Below are 27,766 nucleotides of genomic sequence, written 5' to 3' on the forward strand. Positions count from 1 at the left end.
TGATTCACCGTTTGCTAAGGGAAAGCCATGAGAGTTAAGGGGAAGCTATCAGAACTGTGTAGTCCCTCTCCACATACAAATAATCCAAAATCACTAGAGAGATCAGATGAAGTGGTGTTATTTGTTCTGCTGTTCCCTAGTCTGTTTAATGGTCCCTAATTTCTTTTTGATCTGGTAGTCTATCACATGAAAGAGCTTTGGCAAGGTGTCATCACATTGGCCTGTCCCTGCAGAATGTGGCACCCATCCTCAGCAAGGGTTCCCTGGGATTGTTACCCTCAGATTCTTCTCGTTCTCCTAAAGACCTGCTTTGTTATTGTAGGCCTTCAGAATTACTCTGAGCAGAGACTTAAGCAGTCAGATCCTTAAAGGTTAGTTGTCATACAGTTACCAGTACTGTCTTGATGTAACCATGAATGGGCTTCTGCAGTTCCTCTGTCTACTCTTCTTTTCAGCAGCTCAGGTATTTACAGTCACGTTTCCCAGTAGCACAGTTCTCTGCAGGCTGGAATGCCAAGTACCCCCTGCCAGGCATGTGCTTCACCCCAGTAATTGTGTTTGGAGATGCCTTCTGCCTTTTCTTTTATACAGTACCATAAATCCTTAGTCTGTAAAAGTGAAAGGAGGGAGAGAGCAACACCATTCCTGGTCATAGCTGTAGAAAGGGCAACTGGACCATCACGTTTCTTCTTTTTTACCAACAACCTTTACGGTTTATCTAGTGTGAATAAACACTGGCTTTACACTCAAATCTTATCTTATCTAGAAGCGTTGTGATATATAGTCACATTACCTGAATGTTCCCCCGGTCACCAGTTTGATGTATGTGACATACTTTACATCATTTCAGTCTGTATTATCTCAGGCACCTGATGAACATTCCGTCTTTGAGATGGAACAGCTTTTTGACAATGGAGGCTAAGTACTGGGGCTAACAAATACATTTAACATCTGTTGTCTTTAAAATTATTCTTTCTTTTTGCAGTATTGTAATGTGGCAACTCTGCTTACGTGCAGAAATAGGCGTCAGTACTAGTAATTTTCTAGCTGTTTTCTATGCAAAATTCCAACAGCTATGAAAGCTGTTGGGATTTTTGTGTATAAATGGCAAACACTGGCTCTTTGCTGGATGTTTTTGTCAAACTGAGTAAGACCATTATTGAAATATTGGCACTGTTGTGATGTCTTTTGTCGAACTGAAAACGTTTGGGTATTTTCAAATGTTTAATTTGAAAAACTTGACAAGTTCTTCAAGCTGGCAAACCTGGAGCTTGCTGCAAGGTTCCACTCAATGTTTTGTTCAGGGCTGTGTGTGGGGCACCAGCCTAGCCATCATACAGTGGTTAAAAAAATGACCAAGAAAAGGTATAAAAATTCTCAATACATTAACAAGTAAGGATAAGATCACTGATTTTGTGTAAGCCTTGTTAGAAGTCCTGCTGCTTGTATTTTACTGTGGTTAGCAGTTTTGCAGGAGGAGGAAATACCTATTTCAAATCTCCTCTGCTTCATCCCTTTTGCAGCTCATGTTTTTTTTTTCCAGGGAGCCTTTGTCTTGACTTAAGCAACGGCCTTCTCTGCTATATCACTTCTAAAAAGATTCCTAGCTGTTTCTTAATGATATCCTGTTAAAAATGGATGACAGCTGTCATTTACTGGCATCCTGACCAAAGCAGAGGAGAAGCTTTTAGCTGCTTTTATGTGCATATCATTGCACTCTTCAGCAAGCCCAAACTGGTAAAAGTTGAGAGAGCCCAGTGTTTAACGAGCTAGAATAGCCAGAAGTTGTACTTTAAATACATAGAGCATATCATACTGCTAATCAGCTCACCCACACGTATGCACGCCCAGGTTATCAACACAATGTCTTAACTTCCTTTATAATGTCTCAAGCCTGTCTTTTGCTCATATACTCTGTTTTAAAACCCTAGTCATCTGTCACCTGCTTTACTGGAATTGTTTCTGTCTGTCATCTCTACTCTTTTCAAACCATGTTTGTGTAGTTAAGTGCCCCCTCCTTTTCTCAGCCAGTGCAGTATATGGCTGACCATCCTTTGTAACTTCCATCTCCTGCTTCCTTTTTCACCCCTTATGATAGCTGCAGATTTTTCTCCTTTTCTTTTTATCATTTGCTGATAGAGGTTTGCCACTGCCCAGGCATGTGCCCCATGGTGCCTCCCCACCTAATACATTAGCTGCTTTCCCACATGCCCTTGTCGCTGGGTTCCACTGTGATACCTTTTGGAGTTTTGGTATTTTTTAACTCTGGTTTTTCTTTAGTGCCCTGAATGTTTGCAATGATATGGAAATACTTAAAAAAAAAAAAAAAAAAAAAGAGAAAATGTTTACTCCTTTGGACTCTTGCACTTGGCTTTATTTATTTGTAACGTGTGGAATATTTGACTTATTTGAGTGGAAGACGGGGAAATAGTTACAAGTATATGTGAGGATGAGTGGTGTACTGATTTATACTCTTCTTCAAAGATCCTGCACAGGAGTGCAACTTACCTGTTTTATGCCATAAAGTAAAATCCCACTAGTTGTAAATAAGTGCTACTGGTAGCTCAAAAATGACTGAAAACTTGAGTGGGAGGAATGCAGTAGCTTTCCTGTCTTTGAGGAATAATGAGATACCTGCAGCAGGCATATCTACTCCAATTTTTCACAAATCAAATCAAAGATCAGGCTTTCTCTGTTTCATAACTGTTTTTAAAATGAAGCGAATTACATATGTGAGAACCTTATGTATCTAAAATCTGATTTAGTGTGCATTGGCATGCATGGACAGTGCAAATGCATATACAAATATAATGAAAATATATACAAATATAATGAAAAATTAAATTAGTAACTCTGTGCCCAATTTGAGTAATACAGAACTGAGCATACAATGTAATTATGCTCTCTTGCATGTATATATTACACTGCCATATCTTGGTACGTGGCTGCATACTGTTCTGGAAAAGATTTTGTTGTGTTTGAAGAGAGGTCAGGGCCAGAACTGATAGACTTATTAATTGTGATTTTAAAATAAACCACATTTTTTAGCTCTTTTGTGTTCTCAGACTAATTATAAATCTATCTACTGTATCTGTTAACATGATTAATAGTGAACATTGCTGTCAGTCCCCATAGATTCTTTGTAGTTCCTGGCTGCATTTGGTATTTGAACTTGACTCCCACTTGTAGGAGCCATCAGAGAATCTCAGCACTCTTTGGGAAGACTTGGACAACGTGGCTGCAGAGAGAAGAGGCCAATCCCATGGGCTTTTGAGTAGCCTCCCTTGGAACATGTAGGGGTAGCCATCCAAAATGTGTTTCAGTAGTTTTTAGCTTTCACATTCAGAAGCTGTTCTTTTAGTTTATAGGTAGTATCAATTAAGTCAAATAACTTTTTTCTTTTCTGCTTCATGGTGAGATAACTGGTCTTTTTCAATTATGAAGTAATAAAGAGGGAACACAAAATAAATTGTTATCCTAACTTTACCTTAGCTATTCCCCTGACTATTCACTGTTTTAAGGCCAAGTTAACAGAAGATTTAGTCTCCTGTGCTGAAAACTTAGACACGTATGGAGTACCAGGCTGTGCTGTGCTGAATTCCAGGATGAAAAGGACCTTAAAATTCTTTTGTGTTTCTGTTTTGTCTGTTTGTGGAATGGGTCATTATCCTCCACCTTGCTTGGGTTGTGGGCTTGTCAGGGGAGCTGCTTTGCTGTTTGTTGTAAAGGTAGTCTTGGACATCTAAGGCAAAGACAGTGGGGGTTAAGGTGGCTCATGTGGGCTGGGAAAAGTTTAACCAGGCAGTGAGCACATCTTTGTTTTAAGGATGATTACACAGACTGTCTTTTGGGTTGACTACTGCCCAAAGCTTTTTGAATTGTGACATTCACACCCCGTCCTACCCATCAGAAGGCAGCCTCCTCCCAATGTCTTCTGTTGTGCATGTATAGGAAAGTTCCTTCTCTAGATGAATTCTAGGATTTAGCACTCCCTTGTACCACTCCAGGCATTTTTCCCAATATAATAAGGTAGAAGAAAGAGAATTTCATCCAGTGTCTGTAAAATTAAGATTCCACATAGATAACATTGATTGCTACTTACTGTCAAAAGTCTATTTACATATAGTACAGGTAGCATAAATAAGTTAATATTCCTGTGAGTATCTCAGGATCTCTTGTTGTTCACTTCTTCTGCATTTAAATCTTAAAATTGCATCTTCTTATAATTGCCTGTGTTTTATATGATCTTGATTTTTGGTGATTTGGAGTGGGTTTTTTTGGAGGGCTGCTTTTCTTTTTTTCTCTCCTCCCCCCACCCCAAATCTGAATGCTTGTATCCTTTTCAGGCAAACTTTGATATTTGCAACATACTACTAAAATGAGGTTGGAGAACTTGCAATTTTTGTTGTTCAGGTTGCAGACCACTATTTTTTGGAAGCTAGGTTAAAGAACACCTGCAAAGACTAACTGAGATAGTAGATGTCTCCCACTCCTCGCTTCAGGATGTAGGAAAAAGTGTTTATTTTGGTTTTGTTTCTTGCCTATTTAACACCTTAGAAATATCAGGAATGTCAAGTCTGGTCTTTCCTGGTTTTTGTTGGCAGACTTCTTGAATGACTCTGTAAATTAGGAGTTTTCTTAGGCCTCAAAAAAAATTAGTATGCTGTTTATCTTTAGAAGGAGGTTTTGTCCGAGTGTCTTGAGTTAAATGGGGGTGTGTGTATGTGTATGTTAGGAAATAGAGTTAGATAGCCTGAATAAAAATTGCTCTTTGATTAGAATTCTTTCTCAGACATAAGGTTTTGTTGCGTGGTTTGTTTGGGGGGGGTTCTTGGTGTTTTTTTATTATTATTTGAAAAGGAAGGGGTTTTTTCCTGGGTTTAATTTATAATTTTTGTTTTCTCTTTCTTAATGTGCTTTCAACATTTCTGGTTTTTTATGATGTGGAAAAAGAATGTGAATAAAGCACAACAAAGCTGTTAATCCTTTTCTGCTAGTCCAGAATTTATCTTGCATCCTTGATTTAGCATAGCATATATTGTCTTCCACTACAAATCAGTTTTATTTTTCTGCTTTCACAGTAAAAAAGTCTTAAGTGATTAATTTGGAGCCTGATGCTTTTAAAAACCTGTGGCTATCTTGCTAAATCACTGCAACCTGATAACTTGATGCCCTGATGTAGTGTCCCTCTCTCCAAGAAGGCTTAACATGCTTTCTAAAACTGAAGACCATCTCTGTAAATGCAGTTGTGAATGGGCTTTAGGTGTAAAGTTAGAAAAAGGAAGGATGATGGGCTGGTCTGTAAATCAGTGGAAACATACAACTGATAATGGATGTGAACTTGTTGGTTGAATGAAGAAATCCTGTAATTGATAGTGAGCTCTGCTTTTGGATACAGTTGCTGTGTTGGAAGATGTGGAAGAAATTCCAGTTACACTTAAACATATGTGCATGTATTTTGTAGTTCTTCTATATAAACAAATAGTAAGTAGGTGGGCAGATCAGTGGGTTCCAGATCATGCAAATATATGGATTTTGGTGGAGCTGGGAAGGAAGATCGACAAAATTAATGCAGTGATATTTCCTTTGCATGCAAATGGTGTTCTCAAAGTACTGACAATAACTAACTTAAAATACAAGAATAATCTTTAAAATATTTCACATTAATGGAAAAAAAAACCAAACTCAAGAGCATGACATTTACCCCTTAGGAGAGTTTTAGAGGAAATGGTTGAAGCAAGTATCTGGAAAAAACCCCCATAAATTAAACCTCAGCTGCACTGTGCCAAAGAGATCTAGGCAGTCCTATGCTGGAAATGCTGAACGCAGTTAACTTTAAGCTCTGCCCGAGTGTGTATCACAGTTGTTGAAGAGTCAAGGATCATTTTTCAGATCATCATTTAGACAGCTATTTCCTGGGCGAACAGCTAGAGAACAGCAAATAGACCAGTCAAAAAGAAAAGAGGCAATTCTCCTGGGGAAACTGGAGCAGCAGTGTCCTAAACATAGTGATGAGAGCAATCATTGATCAGAAATCAGAATCGCCAATCAGAATGATGACGACATATTTTTTCCGCTGGACTGTATAGCTAGGTTTTTGGGAGAAGAGTGATGATACTGGTTTTATTTTTTTGTGATTGTGGTATGTGCAAATTATAGGAACTTGGACCGTGAACCGGTTCAGTCAGTCACTGAGTGGACTCTCTAATGCCTCCTGTTAAATTTACTGCTTTTCAAGGTGTTTCCTTCCAAAGTCAAATTAATCTTGATCTTCAATAAAATTCTGTGCTAGTGTTTTTTTCTCTTTTCTAGGTAAAGAAATTAAAAGCCTTTGATGGAGATGTATCAAAACTGTCTCAAGCTGATTCCTTCATGTATTTACTAATCCAGGTGCCAAAGTAAGGAGATAGTAGGTTTATTCTGTTCACGATTAATGTTCTCTTTTGGCTGCCAGTTTTAAACCTGTTTGTTTGTGTGCTCCAGCTATGCTCTTAGGATTGAAGCCATGGTGTTAGAGAGGGAGTTCTCACCCTCCTGTGCTTCTCTACAGGATGACATGAAAATTATAAGACGGGCCACAAAAGGTAATTAAGCATGTTGGGACATGCATAATACTCTTGTTTTTGTTAACATGTTAATTAGTCTGCATTATGAAGACTAGAACTTGAATTTCAGGTACCTTAGCTATTAAAAGGAAGCTAACTCCCCTGTGACAAATGCCATCAGGGTGTGCCTGGTGAATCTTTGTTTCCAAAAATCTGGAGGCTTTGGACACACTAGCAATGAGTTTGTGACCAAAGCCTACAAGCAGTGTATCTGAAACTGACTGAAGCAAAGGTGTCCATGGCCAAATTAGGGTAAATCGTCTTTTGAGTACGGTTTGCTCATTCATGCATTGCTGTCTCTCTGATTGAATGTGGATGCTACACCTCTCTGCTCACTCTTTCAGATATCCAGAGAGATCACTGTAGAGTTTCCAAATTTCTCTATATGCCATTGCTTTTTGAGGCGGCAGTGTTGATGGGCTAACAATCTTTATTGTAGAGACTTAATACTATTGCTTCCTTTGTTTTCTGTTTTTGTTCTCTGTTTCTCTACATATCTTTTTGTTCTCTACATTTCACAAGTTTTGAAACGCTGCAGCCGGTTATTCATAAGGTAATCTGGTGTCTTCTACTCTGCAGGAAAATAGTTCGTTTCCTGGTTTCAGTTAAACGTTAATACTGATCATTTCAAATGCCTTGAGTGCCTATTTGTCCTGTTCCTCAATATGAAATTCCCATTTCATGCTGACAATTTTTTGACAGGCTACTAGAGCATTGTTTAGACTGCTTCTAGTGGTATAAAAAGCCACAGTAGTAAAAATATTCAACTATAAACACCAGTGCTTAGGATAGTCACTTCTAGTGAAAAGAAAGGGAGAATCCTGGTGTGTTTTTTCCACCAGTGGGGATTGCACTAGTTGTTCTTGACTCAGAAAAACGTGCTTTAGCTTAGGCTGAGGTTTGAGTTTGGCCTTTTATTGAGATCTCTTTCAAATCATTGTTCTTTGTGTTTTGAGCAAGACATATGTGAGGGAATATGTTATGTATAAAAGCAGCCGCGCCCTATTGTCCTTCATGTCCTTCACCGAGGACATCTGTGAACTGATGAATTCGTTCCCTCCAGAGGAGACACTTTGATCTCCAGCTCCTGCGTCAGGCCAGTCATGCAAATCAGATTGACTGAGCTTCTCTGTTTTCAGTCCACTTGTGTCATGTGCTCTTCACCATTTGGTCTTTTCACTTCAGGGTTTGTTGATGGCCCGAAGTTGTTTAGGAATTATGTCTACTTTTCTATTCCTATGTTTCTTTCCTTTTAATTAAGCTGAGAGAATATTTACTGAAATTCTAATGCTGATAATCACTAAGGGTTAGGATGGTCTAAATAGCCTGATGGATTCTCATCTAGCCTGCAAATGGATGTATCTCATAGTGACGCTGCGCAGGCTCTTACTATGCAAAATCTTTAGAAGCTGCCTTCTCCTCTTGGCCTTAGGTAATCTGGTATTCTCTTTTATATTCTCTTCTCTTTCTTCCTACTTGCTTCCTCACCTATAGCTTGTTAGATCAAAGGTTATTTAATTAGTTCTATGTTTTTAGGCTGCTAATACTGAAATCTGAAGATACAAGAGCTGTCTGCTTCCAAATGATAGATTAGTGTATTGTGTTGAGCAGTTAAATGCAGGGTAAATTGCAGAATGTGAACTTTGAAGCAAAATAGTTTTTGAAAGTATTTACACTGCAATCAAGAGGATTCCATCTTTTATGATATTCATAATGTAAAGTACTATATTTTACACTGAAAAGAAGCTCATGTTATTTTTCTTGCTGTGTGGGCACTTGCAAATTTGGAGTTACTTGATTTGCCGTGCCACTTGTGTAATACTGATTTATTAACTCTTTACAGTTCTGAATGTCTGTATCTTATTTCTAAGGCAACACCTCCAGTGACTTTTAAGCACATGTATTGTTTTGTGTTTATATGTGGCTGGGTGAAAAGGTGTACAAATTCAGATAGAGCACTACTCTGCATTTTGCAAAAAATGGAAATATGTACAAAACAGGCTTCTGCGATAGAAAAGCTTTAAAAGGGAGTTTTATTCCATTTGAGTCTTTACATCACACTGAATATAACTTTGTGCTAAATCATCTTTGATGTGACTGAAGTAAAATAAATGCTGCTCTGAGTTGGTGATCATACAGAAATAAAATGATGACTCATAATCGGAGTGGGATAAGCGAGGAAATTTTAAACATTGCCTGTTTAACTTTTCAGGCCTTATGGCTAAGTGTCCCCCCAAAAAAGAATAATTGTTCAAAAGCTCAATCCTGGCAGATGGCAAATGGATCCTGCAGGGTGCAGAACACTTGCCTCACACTGGAATTAGTATGTGGTGAAGATACTTAACCACTTGCATTAGACACTTTGCACATTGCAGGATTAGGCCCCAAATGTTTTGTTAGCTGTTGGGGGTTGCCTTGGAAATACCACACTTGCTAAGCTAAAGTCTGAACATGTACTTGAGGTTTGTCAACTGTGCTTGTGAATTTGAATTATATAGTACCTTCCCCCCTGCCCCCAACCTTTTCAGTTTGTTGCACTTTCCTGTTGAAATAAAAATTTGCACCTTTAAAAGCTTGAGATGAGGAGGAGTTGGTAACTGACTTGTATATTTCTAAACAAACAATTGTTAGACAGCAATTTTCTTGTTCCTTACAGAGTTAATGACTTGTGAGGAGCTGCATTCTATATTGCACTTGGTCCTTCAGGCTGGGAATATTATGAATGCGGTAAGTGACACGTAAAATGGAGATGGCTGACTGACCAAACTTCCTTGTTAGTATTGCAGTCCATTGATGTCATGCCTCAGCTGTTTGCTCATTTCTTTTTAGGGAGGTTATGCTGGCAATGCTGTTGGATTTAAACTGTCGTCACTGCTCAAGCTGGCGGACACAAAAGCAAACAAACCTGGGATGAGTCTGCTGCATTTTGTTGCACTGGTATAGAAAAACTATTTTGCTGGTATAAGCAACTGCTACAGATGTAGAGCCATAGAGGATAGACAATAGAAGGGGCCATGTGCCTCAGAAAAAGCAGCTTTTTTACAGCTTTGATCCTAATCTTCACCTTTCTTCTCTTGCCACAAAATTCACCAGTTTTACCTATGTCTGGTCATCCTATCCAGAAACCCATGGAAAACTTAACTTTTTTAATATCATATAAAAGCTTGCCTTCATCTGACTTCCTTGTTGTAGCTTTTCTCTTATTCTCCTGAATTCTTTAACTGCGGAAGTGGCTTATTTTGATAAATATTCTTTCAGTCTTCCTGTTGAATCTTTTGAGCAGCGTTTTTAGTAGAGGTTTTTTTTTTTCCCCTCCCTCAGTGACTGACATGTATTTTTAAAGCTGCTGCAGACTTATTTCCAAGTTATTTTTCCTTCCTTTCAAACTTCTTGATTTTAGAAGGGAGAGAATTTAAATGCTTCTATATGTGACTTTGGTTATCTGTGTACAAACTGGCTTAACAGATTTCCAGTCAGCTAACAATAGGGTATTAATTGATGTTTGTGCAGGAAACATCATATCTGCTCGAACAATGGGCATCAGTAAATTGTTCTTTCCGTGACATTCCCTATTAATACATGTGGCTTGTGTTCACTGGCAGAAGCAGCTATTATTGTACACTGCAAAATGGAAGCTGTTGTTTAAAGTTTCCAGTTCTGATCCCTGCCTTCATTGAGGGATGTCCTCTGCTCAGCTGTGGTAGGATTGAATGGGAAGAAAAACAGTGCAGGAGGGAAACCTTCCCCCCCCCCCCCCCCCCCCCCTTCCAAAGGCTTTAGAACTGCAGGACTTAGGGACTTTGGCACGGTGGTGGAATGTTAATGGATTGTGTGTTTTGGTTTTGTTCTGTTTGTTTCAGGAAGCCCAAAAGAAAGATGCTGCTCTTCTCAACTTCTCAGAAAAAATTAGGGATGTTCATGATGCCGCCAGGTAAGTCAAAAGAAAACTGAGAACTTATGGCTAGGCTGTGACTTGGAATTTTCTTATTTGTGAAGCAATGAGGCTTATTCTGAGAAGTCTTGGCACAAAACCTGAGATCTTTATGAATGTTTACTATAGCTTTGAGGGCTTCATTTCCATTTGCTAGCAGAAGTATGCCTGCAATGTGCCTTCAGGTATGAGGTTTTTATGACATGATCTCCATGGGTTTTTGGTGGTTTTGTCTCTGTCAAATACATGTGCATGTATGTTACTTTTAAGGGATTGACCTAAAAGCATGTTACTGTTGTTTCTTAAACCAATTTTCATCTGTCTCTGTGCAGGCTACAATACTTTTCCAAATCTGGTACCAGGTACAGGTACTGTCCCTGGTTTCTGTTAACTGCTTTTTGATATTTTGTTTGCTTCTTCATTTCTGTCTTTGACGGAAAATCTGAAGGGTTTGGGGCTCTGTATTGTTTTCATCTTAAAGTCTCTAGCTGCATAATTTTAAACTGAGCCTGATTCGTACCTCGATAACTGTGCTTGCTTTTGTGAGACAGTATGATCTAAAACCCAAAATTGGAAGCTAGCAATGCTGGAGTTTTATTCCCTGTTTTGCTACTTCCTTACTCTTGAGCTTTGGGCAATCTATTCACATTCTTTTCCCAGCTGTAAAATGGATCCAATCTCTTAGATCTGGTGCAGGGTTAAGTAATGTCTGCAAAGGACTCTGAAATCTTCTGAGGAAAGGAGTGGCGGTGGAGTTAATCAGAAAATTTTTGAGGGACCACCTGTGTGGCTCGCTGCCATCCAACCCACACACCTTTTTGGCCGTCTGCCATGTGGCCTACTGGGGAATGAATGTAGCTTCCCTCGGCATCCAAGCCCCCTGGCAAACAGCAGGGGAACAGGCAGAATCCCAAATCTGGTGATATTTTTTCTAACCACGTTGTTCTTTGATCACATTTGTTAATGCTGAACATCTGTTGTAACTCATGCTGAAATCTATTCACGGAATGCACTCTGTACAGGAAAATGAAACAAAATGAAATACATGTCTCACCACTGGGCATGAGGAAGATCTTTATTAGAGACAACTGTCATGTACAAGTTGCTCATAAATCCTCCCAATTAGAACATGTTAAAACAACTACCATTATGTTCTCTATTTTTTATTGTCTTGCCTTCTTTTCTTGTAGACCATCCTCTTCCTCCTTCACAGGCATATCTTCTACTGTTTTTCTTATTTGCAAGAACACCCATGATCTGCCCAGAACAGGGAACTAACCTTTGCAGATAAAGTAAGCAGAGAAAAACCAGGACACATTATATTCATCTGTGTGTGCGCTGACAAACTTATGCACGCTGTCACCATCTGCTGCCATGTATGGCTTCAGTCACTCTGCCACAAATTCTTCAGCTTTACTTTTTTTAAAGTCACGCTGCTGGTGAAATCACCTTAGTTAGGAGCATGTGTACAGTTCTTAATTTTTATCATTTTGGAAACTCTAGTGCTCCAGTTGCTAGGCAGAGCTCAGTTGTCTTGTGAAGGAAATGCCATAGATTTAGAAGCACTTACCTTCAAAGAGATTTGGGTAGGAGCTTCCATTGTATGGAATGTGGGTCTCCCAGGATAAAGCTTAGATTACATCAGATCAGAGCTCTTTCCTGTGATCTTCGATTTCTTGAGTTCCCTCTCCACAGGAGCAGCTCTGCTGCTGGTATGTGGTAGAAGGGTGAAATGTTACAGGGTTGAGACTGTAGGCTGCATTGCCATGACTGCTTAGAAGAATGTAACGTGCAATTTCATGATGTCAAATGCTACTGCCAAAATGGGTAGCCCTGGCTGACAATCCCTTGTGACCCCCTTTTTGTGCCAGCTACTGCACTTGAACAGTCATGTAATCAGCTGTACCAATCAAATGATCCATCTGGAAGCAAATTGTTTTTTTTCCTTTTCCTAGTTCCTTTTTCAGTACACAGATATAGCTGGCCATCTAGAAAATGAGTGCTAGCACAGGCACCAGGGAGAGAAAAGGAACACCTGGTCAGAGGCAGGGCAGCATTACCCTTTCTCGTGGTAAGGTTGGGTAGGACTGGCTGAAGTTAATTGTGAAACCACACCCCATGGGAATCTTTTCAGGTTGCACATCAGAAGAAATGTGCTTATCTCTCTCCTAACTTTCAGTGTCTACTCTGGAAAGATTTCCTGAACAAGCAGGTCTTGTTTGATAGCCAGGTTGCACCTCATGTTAAACATCTATTTTTGAAGCACATTGTGGCTAACCTGTGGGCAACTCCTTCCTCCTCGATAAGCATTCTCTGTATATACTATTTTTAGGTTGTCCATTGATAATGTAGAAGCGGAGCTCCACTCGCTGTCTTTCAAGGCAAGATCTGTTAAAGACAGCATTCGGCGAGACCCAAAACTCTTTCACCAGATGGAAAGCTTTCTCCAGGTTTGTAGGATATCCATGTTAATGTGTTACTATCGCCTGAATACAGGAGCATTCCTCAGCTCAATGTAATTTGTGTGGACATGTTTATTAACAGAAGCATTGTTTTAATATGTCTACCGTATCAGTTGTACAAAGGTGTTCCAACTACATGATGTTTGTCAAGTAAGAGTGTTGGAAGGACCGTGTTTTTACAGGGAGGGATATTGGGTGTACATTGCCTGAGGCTTGTTAGGCAAGCGTGTTTAATGCCTGTGAAATGACTGATGAAGATCAGTAGTTAAAATATAAGACAATTTGGATTGGTCTCTGGTTTTGTACTTCACAGCTGCCCAAAATACAGTATCTGCATGTTAGGTTATACTGGAGCATGTCAGTTTTAGCTGAGGCTGTGCTATGCATATGAATCCTGATTGTTGGGTGACGGAAGAGGTATTGTTAGAAGCTGGAAGGTTAAGAGACTGTTTTCTCTACTAATTTACCCTTAGCACAGTGTGTATTATTCTGAGCCATACCATTACTTCTGGCTGGGTTCTCCTTTTCTTTTTTAGTACTGCAGTGACTTTACAGACATGAATGTGCATAGCACTTAACTTTGAAGCAGAGTTCTTGGTATTTTCGGAGTACGTGGTGATGCCTAGAGAAACATGTATTATACTTCAGTTAAATGATTTTTCTGCTTCACACTATAGATAATTATGAAAACCAAGAAAGCAGGTGTGGATCTGGAACTTAACCTGCCATGATTTTCAACTTGCAAATGTAGTTAATAGTCCCTGCAGTTTTTCAGGAGATGAGAAGTTGATGAAGACAAGGGTGGGTTAAGATTGAAATACCTGTCCTCATTCACTCTGAATTATTGGCTTTTATTCATTGCACCCAGACTCTTTAATGTTATGTTCTAACATGTTTGGGATTTTTTTTTAATTTAATAGCTGGTTTTATGTAACACTACAACCTTGTTTAGGCCACATTCCAAAAGAAATGTTGGGGAAAAAATCATTTTACAAATGCATACCTGACATAAACACTTCCGGTTTTTGTTTCTAAATTACAGGTGATAACCAAGCTGATTTAAAAGTCAGCTTTCATTTTCTCATCCTCATGAATAAATTACTGAAATATGTGGGAGGAACTAATTTTATATGTATGCTTTTATCAATTGTCCAGTTTATCTTCAATCCAGCTTTTTATTGGGCACCTTTTTTTTTTTTTTTTTAAAGACTAACAAATAAGATTTGTTTCTACCCTACTGGCATAATTTGCCAAGTAACTTTGTGGCAGCAGGGCTGGTTTAAATGGTCACCAGTGCCTCCAGCTGCCTATTCCTACCCCGGTGCTGCAGTATCAAAAGCATTTAGGTGATCATGAGTTAGTGTCAGAGAACTGAATTTTCTGACAATTAACTTTTCTTCCCAGGTTACTTTGAGCCACATGTGGTCTCAGATCTGGGATTGTGCAAGGATGGGAGTGAATGGCTGGTGATGCAGATAGAGGAGACAGCAAGGCAACTGCTGGAAGTGTTTTAAGCAGTTCTGGTGCTCAAAGTCTAACTACAGCCTTATTCTCTTCCTCCTGAGAAATCCACTAATCTACTCCAACCCTGTCTGTATAGCTCAACATTTATGATTCAAAGTGCTACTTTTATGGGGATGTTTTCTGGATGTCTGAAAATATACATATTTCCAGCGGTTCCTTACCTTTCTGGCATGAAAACTTTTTTATTGTGGTCTAGGGTCAACTTAAGGAGGAGTTGATTCTGTGATGTATATCCATGAATTTATCCACATGGGCTTTTGGGAAAAGTAGGGAGGAGGAATTAATCCCTTTATGCTTTGTTGAAAATGGCAGGGAAAATGGGAAAAGAAGTCATGTGGAGCTTTCAAGGGGCTCCGAAGTGGTCTGTCACTGTCCTGGGCTCTGTAACAGCTCCTAGATTGGAAAGTGAATTCCGGAAGTTCCTAATACATACACGATCTATTGCGACTTTAATTTTTCTGTCTGGTTCACGCCATACGTATGTTTTGCTACAGTTTGCTATAAGACATCTAAAGGAGCTTGAACACCAGAAACGAGAATTACAAAAGGAGGGAAACGCTCTCATTGACTTTTTCTGTGAAGACAAGGAAACTATGAAGTTGGATGAATGTTTCCAGATATTTAGGGACTTCTGCATAAGATTCAACAAGGCTGTTAAGGTAAGAGCACTCAATGAGATTCTCACGCACTTGCAATAGATATTAAGTTTTTTTTCTACTTAAGGAACGTTTTGTATCTTCTGGTATTTGATATATTTGCTTGAATGGCTACAGCAAACTGCTGTCTTGTGGGCATTCCTTGCCAGAAGCCAGGTGGGAAATGGTCATTCTGCCCAGTCCTATGTGCAGTCTCGCTGCTCTGCATCGAGATGATACATCAGGGCAGCCTATCAGCCTGCTTGTAAGTGGGCTCCTTCCTCCTCTTTTGGTGAGGAGGTTGGTGATTGCTAAGCTGAGCAGTGAGACAGATTGGACAGACTTTCTGACTAGTGCTCACTGTTCAGGCCCTGGACTGGTAATGTTAGATCACTGGAAAGGCCTTGAGATGTGGCACCGTGTTACATGGACGTACCAGCCTGAATCAGCACTAGCACAGGGTCTCCACTGCCCTCCTTTGCATGACTAGACACACTTGGCCAAGTAGAGTAAGGACTGTGTCTTCTACTTTGTTCTTTCAAATGCTTTTTGTGGGTGAAAACTCAAGAAATTAAACAGACCTACAGTACAAAGAAACCTCATCCCCAGTGAGACCATTCATTTGCTAAGTACCCTGAATTGGTCCCAAATAATTCAGGAAGTATACTAAGATGAAGGAGCAGTATCGGCATTGGTTACAGTTTTGGTTCAGCAAAGTCTGCCTATTCTTACAAATATTTTTTTAGGCCTTTTAAAATAGCATGAATTAGATGGATCCACACATTTCTTCATTTTGCTGCCTTATGCAACCTGCATTTGACAGCACTTTGTATGAGCTTTAGTTCAGAAAAGAGAGAACAATCCTGATGATTTATAGCAAGCTGCCAGGATGTTCAGCTAACATGCCTGTTGTACCGTTAGTTTACCTACCCTTTACCAACCAAGATAGCATGTAGTTATGCACGTGTGTGAACGTTATACAAATATATAAACCCAAATGGTGGTAACTATTGCAGACGTTTTAGTGAGAGGTGGCTTCTTACATACGTGTTCAATTATTTGGGACTGGGGATTTAATTCATAGTCACACATTACAAGTGATTGTTGGACAGGACAAGGGGTAATGGGCTCAAGCTGAAGGAAGGTCGATTTAGATTAGATGTTAGAAAGAAATTCTTTACTGTGAGGGTGGTGAGGCACTGGAACAGGTTGCCCAGAGAGGTTGTGGAGGCCCCATCCCTGGAAGTGTTTAAGACCAGGTTGGATGGGGCTTTGGGCAATGTGGTCTAGTGGAGGGTGTCCCTGCCCGCAGCAGGGGGGTTGGAACTGGATGATCTTTGAGGTCCCTTCCAACCCAAACCATTCTATGATTCTGTTACTTCAAGGTCCAACGGGGATCTGTCTTCCTGTCTCTGTAGTAAGTAGTTACGCTCTAAAAATGACAAATTAGTCTCTTATTTGCAAATATTGAGGGGATTTGCTTACTAGGTATTTTGCGGGGATTAACCTCTATCCCTGTAAAATTAACAGAACAATTCAGAGTAAAGATTGCAGTTCTGACAAATGAATGTGATGTGTGGACAGCACAGCCAGCAGTCTGAAAACGTGGGTCATACAACAGTGGGCATGTGCGCATCTTTCAAATGTTTAAACATTTTTTTTGCAATTTTTTAACATGTCTATGTGTGCTTAAAATAGATTTTTTCATTTGAATAAAATCTCCTGAAACATGTTTTGGGGAGGTTAAAATGTTGTGTGTCTAATATGGAATAATAATGTCTACAACTGTTTTTAACCATTTCTCTTTACAATGGGATATTTAAAGTTGAGCTTTAGTATTTGTCAAGAATTCATTCTGTAATTCCGTACCTGTGAAAGAAAGCTCCCTGTCACGGACTTTTTTCCTGAAATGGAAGTGTTTTTTCTTTTTCCTTTCTTAGCTGTTCAGGTTTCTTGGGTCTCTAATGCATCTTATCTTTCAGAGCTCACTGTAGTCTCAAATCCACTTTAAGAGGTGTAGATTAACCCATTCATCACAAAGAGCTTCAGCATTAGGCTTTTGTTTACTGAAAGCTTTTGGGCACTTTTTCTAGTTGTGCAGCTCTTCTGTTGTCACAACAATGGGAAGATCAAACCAGACAGTGCTTCAGAAAAATGTAGGTGTGTTTTTTTTTTTAAACAGTGACAAATATAGGTGTGCTTTTTTTAAACAGTGTGTCATTGCTCAGAACAGATGTAACAACATACTGGAAAATTATGTAATTTTTGAATCCTCTGTCAAGACTAGCCTCCTCCTTCTTTGTTTTGCTACAGCTGTACTGGTTCTAGAAAACCAGGTTCTCCATTTCAGAAAATAACCTGGAAAATTTAACCGAAGGCTCAACTAGATTAAATCTGAAGCCTAGAGGTGACAGTTAAAATGTTGATATTTGCAGTAATCCACTGCTAATGATTTAGTAAAAAGATGTTATTGTGTTGTCTTTTGAACACAAACTACCTCTTTCTGTGGCTTCCTGAACCAAACCCCCTCAGCCCAGCTGCTGAAATCTCCAGCCTGCCCTGGGCAACTTCTGTGCAATAGTTGCCAGTTTTTGTAATGTCTTTTCACAAAATTGCCAATTGGTAATGTTTGAGTCAGAGGTAAGCAGCACGCCACAGAAACTGCACCTGCTGAGGAACAATTGCAGTTGTAATAAGGGAGGATGGAAGGAACACATTGGCTGTGTGCTCGTCAGACAAGTTTGTCTTAAAATATGAATGTAATGATCAGGTAGAGGTTTACTCACCTGATAAAACTGCCAACTTTTAAATTTAGTGGGGACTTGAAGCTTTCCATCTTATAGCAGGAACTCTTTGTCTGGACTTGACATCTGCCTGGTTTTGATAGGTCACATTCTTGGTCTCTGTAAGGACTTCTGCATTTTTTTTTTTTCTTATGCTGACCAGACTGATGTGTTGCCAGCATTAGCTATGCGGGGACCTGCTCTCCATATGGTTAATGGTTGCAGGCTGTGGTTGCCACGGTGATTTCATGTGTGTGTATATGTACTGTGGGTTGTTGGAGGGTGGTAGCAGTAGGAGCTAACTTCCATGGGAATAAATAAAGGAAAAGATAAAGGAGTGTGACTTGTTCTCACGCATGGGACACTGTCCTCTGAGACGTGTATTTATGCTTTTCCTCCTCAGGAAAACAGGGAACGAGAGATCCAGGAACTTCATAGTCTGCAAAGGCGAAAGGAGCTGGAGGACAAGCGTCGATCCTGGGCAGCTGGAGAGCTTGGGAGCTTTGGGCGGAGCAGCAGTGAAAATGATGTGGAAATGTTGGCTAAAAAAGGACTTGAAGAATTTCTTCCCTTCCTGCAGCAGAGACCTCAAAGCCCTTCGTACAGAAACCCCAATTCCAGACGCTCTCGACTTTCCCTGGGGATTACTGCAGACAGGGAGTTGCAGAGTTTCCTGGAAATTTCAAAAGATGAGGATCCAAACAAGTTTAACAGCCTTCCCCGTGCAAACACCCGGCAAGCAAGACCCAGCATAGCCTGGACTGAATCCAAAGAAACGAGAGATCTCAACTTAAATACCTTGCACTTACACCAACAGTCTGAAACCAAAGTGAAAAGCGGTGGCCTGCTGCAGGTGCCTCCAGCTCAGTCCAGTCACTTCGGTGGCCCAACCGGTCCTGGTGCCCGTTACTCACAGAGAAGCACCGACTACAACGTGCATGCTTCCAATGTGTCCTGCGAGGAGTCTGCAGATATAAATGCTCTGGCCCTCGCAATTGAGGAGCATGAACTTGTTAAAGGATTACGTAAATTTGATATTCAAGGAGCAAAGCCTGCAGAGGATACACCTTTAATATATTTAGAGGATGCTGGTGGAGCAGACTTGGAGACTCTAGATGATCTCAGCTTTCATTCCCTTAGCACGGCCGATGACGACCTGCCTCCAGCTTGCCGAAGTTCCAGAGAGGCCCATGACCATAAAGCCAAGGCAGTGGGTTGCAAGAGCGAAGCTTCAGAGCCCAGCAGCAGCAGCCCCGTGTCTATGGATACAAGTGTTTCGGGAAGTAGGGAAGATGGGCCAATGATGTTTTACGTGTCAGATACGACAACTGATTGTTCTTTGACTTTGGACTCCGAAGAGGGAAATGATTTTAAATCAGCAGGCAATGAAGAAAGAAATGAGGCTGGCAAAGCACACTCTTCTGGGAATGATGCTCAATACAGGGCTAGAACATTCTTCTCAAACCTGAATTCCGCTTCTGCCAAGGATCTGTCTCTTCACGCTTCCACAAACGATAAGGATGATGCCAATAGCAAGCACGCCCTTCCTAAAGAAAAGCCTGCAAAAAATAAAGACCAAGCAGGACCAAAGAGAAACTCTCTAAAAGATAGATCTCCAAGCTCCTCAAAATCCAGTGGCACTCGCCCTAGCCACACAGCTCCTTCCCGACCTGTAAGAACTTTGAATGCCTCTGAGAATGAAAGTATGAGGAAGGTAGTGCCTATTTCTCGGTCAAACAGAGCACCGAGCAGCGTGAAAAAGCCGGAAGCCAAGCCGGCACTTCGTGAAACTAGTACAGTGGAAAGTCGGCTGTCTCGTCGCAGCTCTGTCCGAGGCACAACAGACACACTGCCAAGAAGTCCTTACAGGCATAGCATGTCGGTAGAAGAGCCAAAGTTACAAAGGGGCACTGTCACCTCAAGCAGCGCTCATTTTGAGAGGGACAGAGTCTCTCTCAAGAAGCCAAGCTCTAAACCTGTTAGGAGTAATGTCAAATCAAAGATCGATGAAACGAAGATGTGTCGCTCCAGTGTAAAACCCCAGACCCCTACAGATGACACCAAGGTTGCCACAGTCAGTGTTCCCAAAACACCATCCACTGTCCCTAACTTTGCGAGGAATACGGTGGCTTCTTCTTCAAAGCGTGCAAAAGTGGATCTATCCACCTCGTCCAAACCTCCAACCATCACAAGGTCTGTGTCCCAGAGGCTGCCTAAAGCGAAGCCAGCAGTGACCTCTGATGATCCGAGTCCAAAGGAGAACAGTGTGAGTACCTTAAAGAGAGCAAATAGTGCCAGAGTGGTTGGAAGAAGCATCCTGCAGGGAGAAGCTGTCAGCACTAAAGTAGAGACTCCACCAAAGGAGCAGGGAACAGTGGAAAAGGCCTCTCTTAAACTGAAAGATGCGAACCGGACCACAATTGGCAAAATACTGAAGCCGTTACTGAAATAAGGGAGGAGGGGTTTTTGAATCTTGGAATGTGAACACTTGTTCAAGCACTGGATGTCTCTGTCGTGAAATTCCTTAAAACAGTAACACTGCTGATAAGCAACATCACGTGCTTGATAAAGCACGGCACGCCGTTGGAAAAGGGCAAGTAGTTGTGTTCTGGTCTAAATCCTTTTTTATGAATTTGAATGTATTTGAAGCTACTGTGATGGAATACGAGCGTAACAGCAAATCTTTGCGTATTTGTGATACAGAAGGTCACCAAAAGTTTTAAAGAAGTTAAACAAGATGAAATGCTTTGTGACAGAAAACATGGATAAAGGCCAGTTTTTGTGTACATAAGATTCTTTCTAAGACTCGAGCCTTTGTGCTGGTTGGTTCGTTATTCAATGTCAAAGTGAATCCTGTGGAACAGTACTGAAAACGAACTTTGGTGATTGTGCTTTCCATCGCTTTCAGTTCCTCCGATTCAGGAACTCCCTTTGCCTGTTGCAAAGTCCATTGCTGGCAATTGGACACACTGGGAACTGCTGGCCAAAAAATAGTAAAACAGGACATTAGCTGTTTGTGGCTGTCTTTAACCTCACTGAAGAAGTTATGGCATGTTTTATGAATGTGTACATGTGTCTGGAGAAGGCTTTCTGCTGGGCAGGAGGCTTATTCTCCAAGAATGTGGCAGCATTGTTTTGCATGCACAAGTAGATATGGCTGGTGCTGGATCGAGCAGCACGGCTGGAGGCTGCTCCTGTTGGAAGGGCCATCGGGTAACCATTGGGATGATGACTACTCCTGACTTGTTTTGATCACAAACTTTCCAGCTTTTGGTCATACAGAAGTGCCATATATTTATGATACATATCAAGGATGTTTGCAGTTCAGCTCTTGAAGGCTGCGATGTAGTGCTGAGCACTTTCTTACCATTCCATGTTTCCACTGGTTTATCTACTACCAAATTACTTGAATGTTGCAATGGCTCTGATTGAGCCATTAGTTTCCCTGTCTCCTCCTCCTCTCCCTCTCCTTGTCAACATGAATATCTAGCATGAAACACAGAGCTTACGCATGACAATGTTTTTGTAGACTTCCTTGGTTGCTTCAAATGTGGTTTTTAATGTTTAAAGACTCGAAAGGGTGAATTAAACTAGTATTTGATAAGCTTTTTACAAAATAAAACCACCTCTTTTTTCCTGCAGATACAAATTTTAACTCCTGTCAGACTAAGGTACAGAGAATGAGGGAAAACTTGGTCAGCATGCTGTGCATCTTCCCAGCAGAAATGTATGTAGGTGGGGAAACTGATCGTTGTTCTCCTAAGCATCTTATTTAAAGAGTTGCCTTTTTATTCACTTATGAGTGAAGCCTCATTTAAGAATAAAATAAAAATTAAAAGGAAAATCTCTTTAGACAAGCAGCATTGACTCCACTAGTGGTAGATCTGTTTGTCTGCTCTATCCCTCATTGCTGGGAGCGCATAATTCAATGAGAATGAGCCATTTAATTGCTCACGTGCTTCTCATGGGCTAGTACCAGGTACAGCTAGCTTTGTGTTTTGCATTTGGCAAGGGGCCTTTGGCTCTTCCCACACACCAGCAAATCTTGATGCAGACATCATACCCAAACACCATAAAGTATTGCATAGGGCCTCTTGTTTGAGTCTGTCCCACAGGGAGGATTTCTATAGCCCGCTTTTCGGCAAGGGTAAATTTTTCCTTGAAACCCTATAAGCTTTTTGGATACTGCCTCCCTTGCGGGTTAGATACAAAAGCATCTCCCTTCTTATTTGTATCTGTGTGTATGTATGCGCATCTGCAAGAGCAGGTGATCAACCTTTTTCCTTTTTTTAAAAAAGTACAACAAAAAATTTTATTGGTAGCAAGCTTGAAAAATAATTTAAATGTGTTTGGAATATGTAAATAAATTTCTATAAATCTGTGTAAAAGAAAACTGAATGTATTTAATGGAACATTTATACATTTCGGAGTAACTCGGTAGTTTAATAAAGTTCCCATTTACTGGGTATGAGGTTTGTACTTTCTCCTTCCTGTTCCACTCTTGGTGTTTGTCCTGGAGATCTCAAGCAACTGGAGCCTGGGTGTAGGTGACCGTGGGAAAGTGCCAAAAGGAAGGACTTTACAGCAGAAATCCCGACCTTTAAAATGTTGGGGCTTGTTTTCACACTAAGATGGGCAATGTAACTTCAGTTTCTGAGCATTTCTGAGGTGGGACTTTCTGCGCAGGTTTGGGTATAACGTGGAAGGCATTAGGTGGCGGATGCAGGACTTTGTGTACACGTTCTATGTTGTGGCCAAGACAAATGCTCCTGGCACTGACAAGTCTGGATCTGTCGCTATCTTCATGCCTTTTAGCTTAGTGCACTTTATTGAGAAATCCTGGTTACAGCTCCCAGGACTGTGGAAATAAAGAATAGCCTGTTTTGCAGGAGCAGGTGGTGACTTTTACACTGCAATTCTGAATTTTTACATTTCGTCCCATTCTCCCATTATTTTTTTCCTTCTTTGCTGCATACAAAAGAACATCTATTCAGCAGAAAAAAAAGTGAAAGCCAGCCAGCCTCCTTGTCCTCAGGGAGCACTTCCTCCCCTCTGCTATGGAAATTATTTTTGGACTGGAATTGCTGCTATTTGCAAACTTGTTTAGCCCCTGACTTTTCTCGTTTGACGAGTGTCTCTCCCCATACAGAGTGGTGAGCACCTGCTGGCTGCCGGTGCTGAGTGATGGCTGCTGGTGGAATCTACGTGGGAAAGCCCTTCACCATCAAAAGGTGTGTCTCAAAAGTTTATGTTTTTTTAAACTTCATTTTTATTTCAAAAGGGTTTATAATTACCAATTCATTATTTAAACTACCAGCTGTCAGAGACAGCAATGCCCCGTAGGTTTAATTTCCCACGTCACGCAATTTTCCCAAACGCTAACAGGCCACGGGGCTAGCCCGGTCGCAGTTGGCTTTCAAGAAAGAACAGAGACGTTTTCTCCGTCTTTGTTCTGCCGAACGGCCGATGCTGCTGAGTGTGACCGGGGGGCACCTCTCCCTTTGGTGGCTGCGGAGGTGGCAGCGAAGCGGGGGAGCCCAGGGGACCACAAGGGGATCTGGAGCTGTGGAGCTGGTGGAGATGGAGAGATAGGGGAAAGAGTTGTGGGAGTAAGAGGTGCTGATTCATACTTAGAGGAATTTAATATTCACATCTCATGTGGGAACTGCATACAAATGAGGGGCTCAGTGCATCCCTCATTACAACAGCTCATTAAATTATCAAGACAGAAAGAGTTCCCATCACACCTCCCACAGCGTACAAGTCCGGACTATGTCATTCAAAATAACCCATCGGTATCTTTCTAATCTTGGGGTATGTCTGCGTGGACGGATGCAGACAGCCACACGTTGGCTCCGACCTAGCGAGACCTGAGCCAGCTCCAGGCTGGAGGCGTACAGCGCATTAGCTCCGTGCTGACCCCAAGCGCGAATGCCGTGGCTGTAATTGCATACCCTCGGCCGGGCTCGGTATGCGCCGGCAGGGCCGCGCTGCTCCAGCAGCACTGCGGCAGAGCCCCCGCTGTCAGCCCCCAGGAAGACCTGCCCTCCGAAAGCTGCTGCTGCTGCTACATGTGAGAACGTAATCCCTGCGAGAGAGGCCCAGCTTAACACAGCTCCTTTCAGATTTGGCTGCTCAATGTTTTCCATTAACTTGATACACGCTGTTTACATCCTCCTGCCGCCAGTGCCAGAGATAACTGCCTTGGGAACAGCTCCCTACAGGTATTGTTAACAGCTGCTGAAAACAAAGGAGTTTGTTTTAGCCACGTCACTATCTAAATAGCCAGAAATACATTACTTTTTTATTACTCGTAAGCTAATATTAAAAAATTCGTCTTGTTTTCCTGGCTAAAAAGATGCATTCTGGAAATCTTGCATGCTGTTAAAGCTGGCGCCTGAGCAAGTATCCTTGCAACTGTAAAAGCAAGTGACACTGAGGCAAAGGACGTGTGAAGGGTTCTTGCTACACAAAAGCGTGTTTCTCTTCCCATCCTGTGATCACCACCACCAGCATCAACTACTTGCACTTAGAGACAATTGCTTCCAGCCAGCAGTTGTTCCTTGCCATGTAGTTGGTTGCTGTGTCTTTTTAGGCTGAATGCTGAGGTTGCAGGATATGCATCGGTTCAGCTAGCTACTTGCTCCAATTGAGAAAAAAAAAAAAAAAAAAAACCAACCAAAAACCAAACCTCATTAACTTCCAGCTGCTGATGTCCTTCCTTTTTGTAGTGAACCACTGGGGAGCACGGAGAGGACATCAGCACGTTGACTTTAGTGGTGGTGTTTAGGGTAAGGTTTGCAGTGGCCGAGCAAATGCTCAGCCAGGGTGGCCTTGTCTGTATGGAGGGAAGAGGGTTACATGCGTTTCTGAGACCGTTCACCCCATCTGAAGCAGAGGCCCTGGACAGACTCCCTTTGAACAAAGATGTGTCTCTCCTGCTTTTGATCAGGTCTGAACAGTAGCTCCTTTTTTATCCTATTCTATCCTTATTTATTGGGAACAGGAGAAAGAAAAAAAAAAAAGGAAGAAAAACCCTTTGATGCCTCCTCTCGGGTCAAGTGGAGGAAAGATATGAACTCTTCCTACTTTTTTTTTTTTTTTTAAACAATAGGACTTTGACTGATCACTAGAGCTGGTAGCTTCAAATAACTCTGCTGCACAGGGGCACCAGATATTTTCAGTGGCTGCAGTGATCCAGCAGCAAAAGGCATAAAAGCAAGAACTCTGCTTAGCTCCAGAGCACATTCAAGTGACTGTTTCCTCTTTACTCTGAAATATAAATCCTAGCAACTGAACACAGATGACGTTCATTTGGGCACCCAAAAGGAACTGGCTAGAAAATATTTGATTCCACTTCTAAGTGATTGTTTACAAATAATTTGATTTCCCATTACTCTTCCATTTCATCATCATTCAAAGTCAAAAAGACCACCTTCAGCAGCGAGCAGCAAAGCAGGGCTGGCGGTGCAAACCCTCCACCCACAGCTGCACCATTTCCCTGGTGCTTGCTCCTCATGGTCCTCTTCTGTAGGGTTAGGGAAACAAATGAATGGGCTGTCCATTGGCACTTTTGATAGTTTCTTCAAAGGAGTAAGATTTTACATCTTTTCAGTGGGCTAGCACAAGTTCTGGGAAGGAACTGAATATATTTATTTCTAAGATGGATACATGCACAGTAGGTGTTACGAGTTACTGAAGCCCAGTAACTGAGGTGCTGCCTATGGAAATTAGGGAAATGTAGAGGAGGGAAAATGCAATGATGACAAATGGATAGGCACAACTGGAGACAAGTTTTCAAAACCCATATGGGTCCTTTTCTCTCTATCAGTAGCATCCTCGTGCTTCCCTGAGTGTCTCCTGTTTCTGCCAAGTCCAGGTTTAAACCACAGCCTCCAGGAGAAATCAGGACTTCCCTGTGCCCGACTCCACTGAATCACTGCAGAAAGCATTTCACTGAGAACTGCTGGAGTCGCTTGAGTTCTGGGGCTGAAAATGTGACACGTTGCTAGCTTCGTGTTTTGGTTTCTGGTGTTTCTCACGCAGCATTTTAAACTGATTCAGACGTATTCCCTAATCAAATCTTTAATCTCCCATTTTAAGATGAAAAATGGGTGTAAATGTGGTTTTGATTTTTCCCCACCCTTTTACAGCTGTATTTGCCCCTGTATGTCCCACGACTGCTTCCTCCCACTCCTATTTCCTCTATTGTAATTTTCCATCCTCCTGTATTAAATTTTCCAACCTCCGCTAATAACTCATCCCCCTTCTTTATCTTCTTTTCACATGGCAGGCTTTCTGTACTCTTCCGTTCGCTTCATCCTGCTTTCTCCCTGCTTCTCCACTCCAGTGGCCATTTTGCTCCGTCACTCACTTTTTTCTTTCTGCCAATATGAGTCTTTCCCCAAACGTCTGTCTGCAAAATCTGCAAGCTGAGACTTTTGGCTGCCAGCTTTCCAGTAAGACGTGGGAATAGAGCAACAAAATGGACTCAGTTTTTAAGGTTTGCGTGTCTGTATTTTGCAGCTTTGCCTCGTCGCTGCGAGCAAGTAGCTGGAGGAGGCAATTACAGAGCAGAAGTGTATCTTTACGTCTTTTCTATATGAACGTCGCTCACCCCCTGTGCCGAGAGCCTATGGGGGGCGGGAAGGGGAGCCGAGGAGCTGAGTGCATGGGGTGATTTTGCAGAGGTGGGTGAGGAAAGCCTGTCAAATAAAGGTGTGAGTAATTTAGCTTTGTGGTTTGAGTCTAAAAAACCCTAATGAAAGACTGTCGATGACAGCTTAAAAAGCCGTTTAGCGATGTGATTCCTAACCCCGCCCGTAATCTTGGTACCACAAGGAAATAGATGTGTGTAGCCAGTTCGGTGCCATTTCTCTGTGCATCAGAGCAAAATAATTGTATTATTGTTTCTTAAATTGGCACGTAGCTTTTCATGGTATGGGTTAAGGCTCCAGCAGATTTTGGTTTTCTCTTGTAGGGTAAGGACCGAGACCTTCTGACAACAAGAGATAGCACTCAGAAGCCCAAAGATGGCTCTTGGGGAGTATGCACTCAGTTTTCCTTCTGCTGGAAGTGACTAATCACTGCATAAAATGGAGAGCACTCCAAGTACATGCAGAGCGTATTTATATAGGGTATGCACTGCTGATTGCTGCGAGCACTTGGTGTGCACATGTGTTCTTTCTAAGAAGAACTGAATCCTGTTTAAGACGGTCTTTGCTCCCAGGAGGTTATAGCCTAAGCCATTGAATAGTTGAGCTGAGGAGGCAGCTCTGGAGGTCACCCAGCCCAGCCTCCCGCTCCAGGAAACACTGACTTCACGCGTAGGTCACTTTGCTGAGGGCCACAAGGTGTTGTTCTTATAAGTGGGAGGCATATGATTTTGCTACTGAAATAAGGGTGCTGAAGATGGGAGAACACTAAGGAAAATGCTGGTTTTCTGTAGGCTATGGCTTGAAAACTGTTTGCCACCTAGTCCGAGTAATATATTGCAATTTTTAACGCTAGTCTGCCGTAGGTGGCTGATGGCGATGTGAAGTCAGTAAAGCAAGTAAAGGCAGGAGTCAGGAAAGAAATTTGAAGGAAACCTCAAAAACAGAAGGGAGCCTACTGGGTGCAAGAAAGAAAGAAGTTTGTGACTTAAAAGAAAGAAGAGGAAAAAGCCCGCTGAAAGTTGCAGAGGCTTGTGAGAAGGGGTGGACATTTGCAGGTTGGATGAAGAGAGAGGAGGAGAGGTGAGAGATGTTCGGTAGCCAGGCTGTGCATCGGCCCAGCACTGTTAACCTGAGCGCAGGAGAATGTGGGCAGCTGCTCCAGCGCGGTC

General features: G+C 41.6%; 1 protein-coding gene across 1 annotated transcript in view; it reads left to right on the top strand.

Moving 5' to 3' along the window:
* The window catches only part of FHDC1 (FH2 domain containing 1), a 37,772-nt gene extending 15,364 nt beyond the window's left edge, over positions 1-22,408 (top strand). The window contains exons 5-12 of the mRNA XM_075751721.1: positions 6,313-6,398; positions 6,484-6,584; positions 9,262-9,332; positions 9,435-9,542; positions 10,466-10,536; positions 12,869-12,986; positions 15,017-15,181; positions 18,344-22,408. Coding sequence (XP_075607836.1) covers positions 6,313-6,398; positions 6,484-6,584; positions 9,262-9,332; positions 9,435-9,542; positions 10,466-10,536; positions 12,869-12,986; positions 15,017-15,181; positions 18,344-20,392 — 2,769 coding nt within the window. The 3' untranslated portion in view covers positions 20,393-22,408. The remainder of the gene's footprint in view (positions 1-6,312; positions 6,399-6,483; positions 6,585-9,261; positions 9,333-9,434; positions 9,543-10,465; positions 10,537-12,868; positions 12,987-15,016; positions 15,182-18,343) is intronic.
* The last annotated feature ends 5,358 nt before the right edge of the window (positions 22,409-27,766 follow it).

The sequence above is a fragment of the Balearica regulorum genome, chromosome 4 (genome assembly GCF_011004875.1).
Source record: "Balearica regulorum gibbericeps isolate bBalReg1 chromosome 4, bBalReg1.pri, whole genome shotgun sequence".
NCBI lineage: Eukaryota > Metazoa > Chordata > Aves > Gruiformes > Gruidae > Balearica > Balearica regulorum.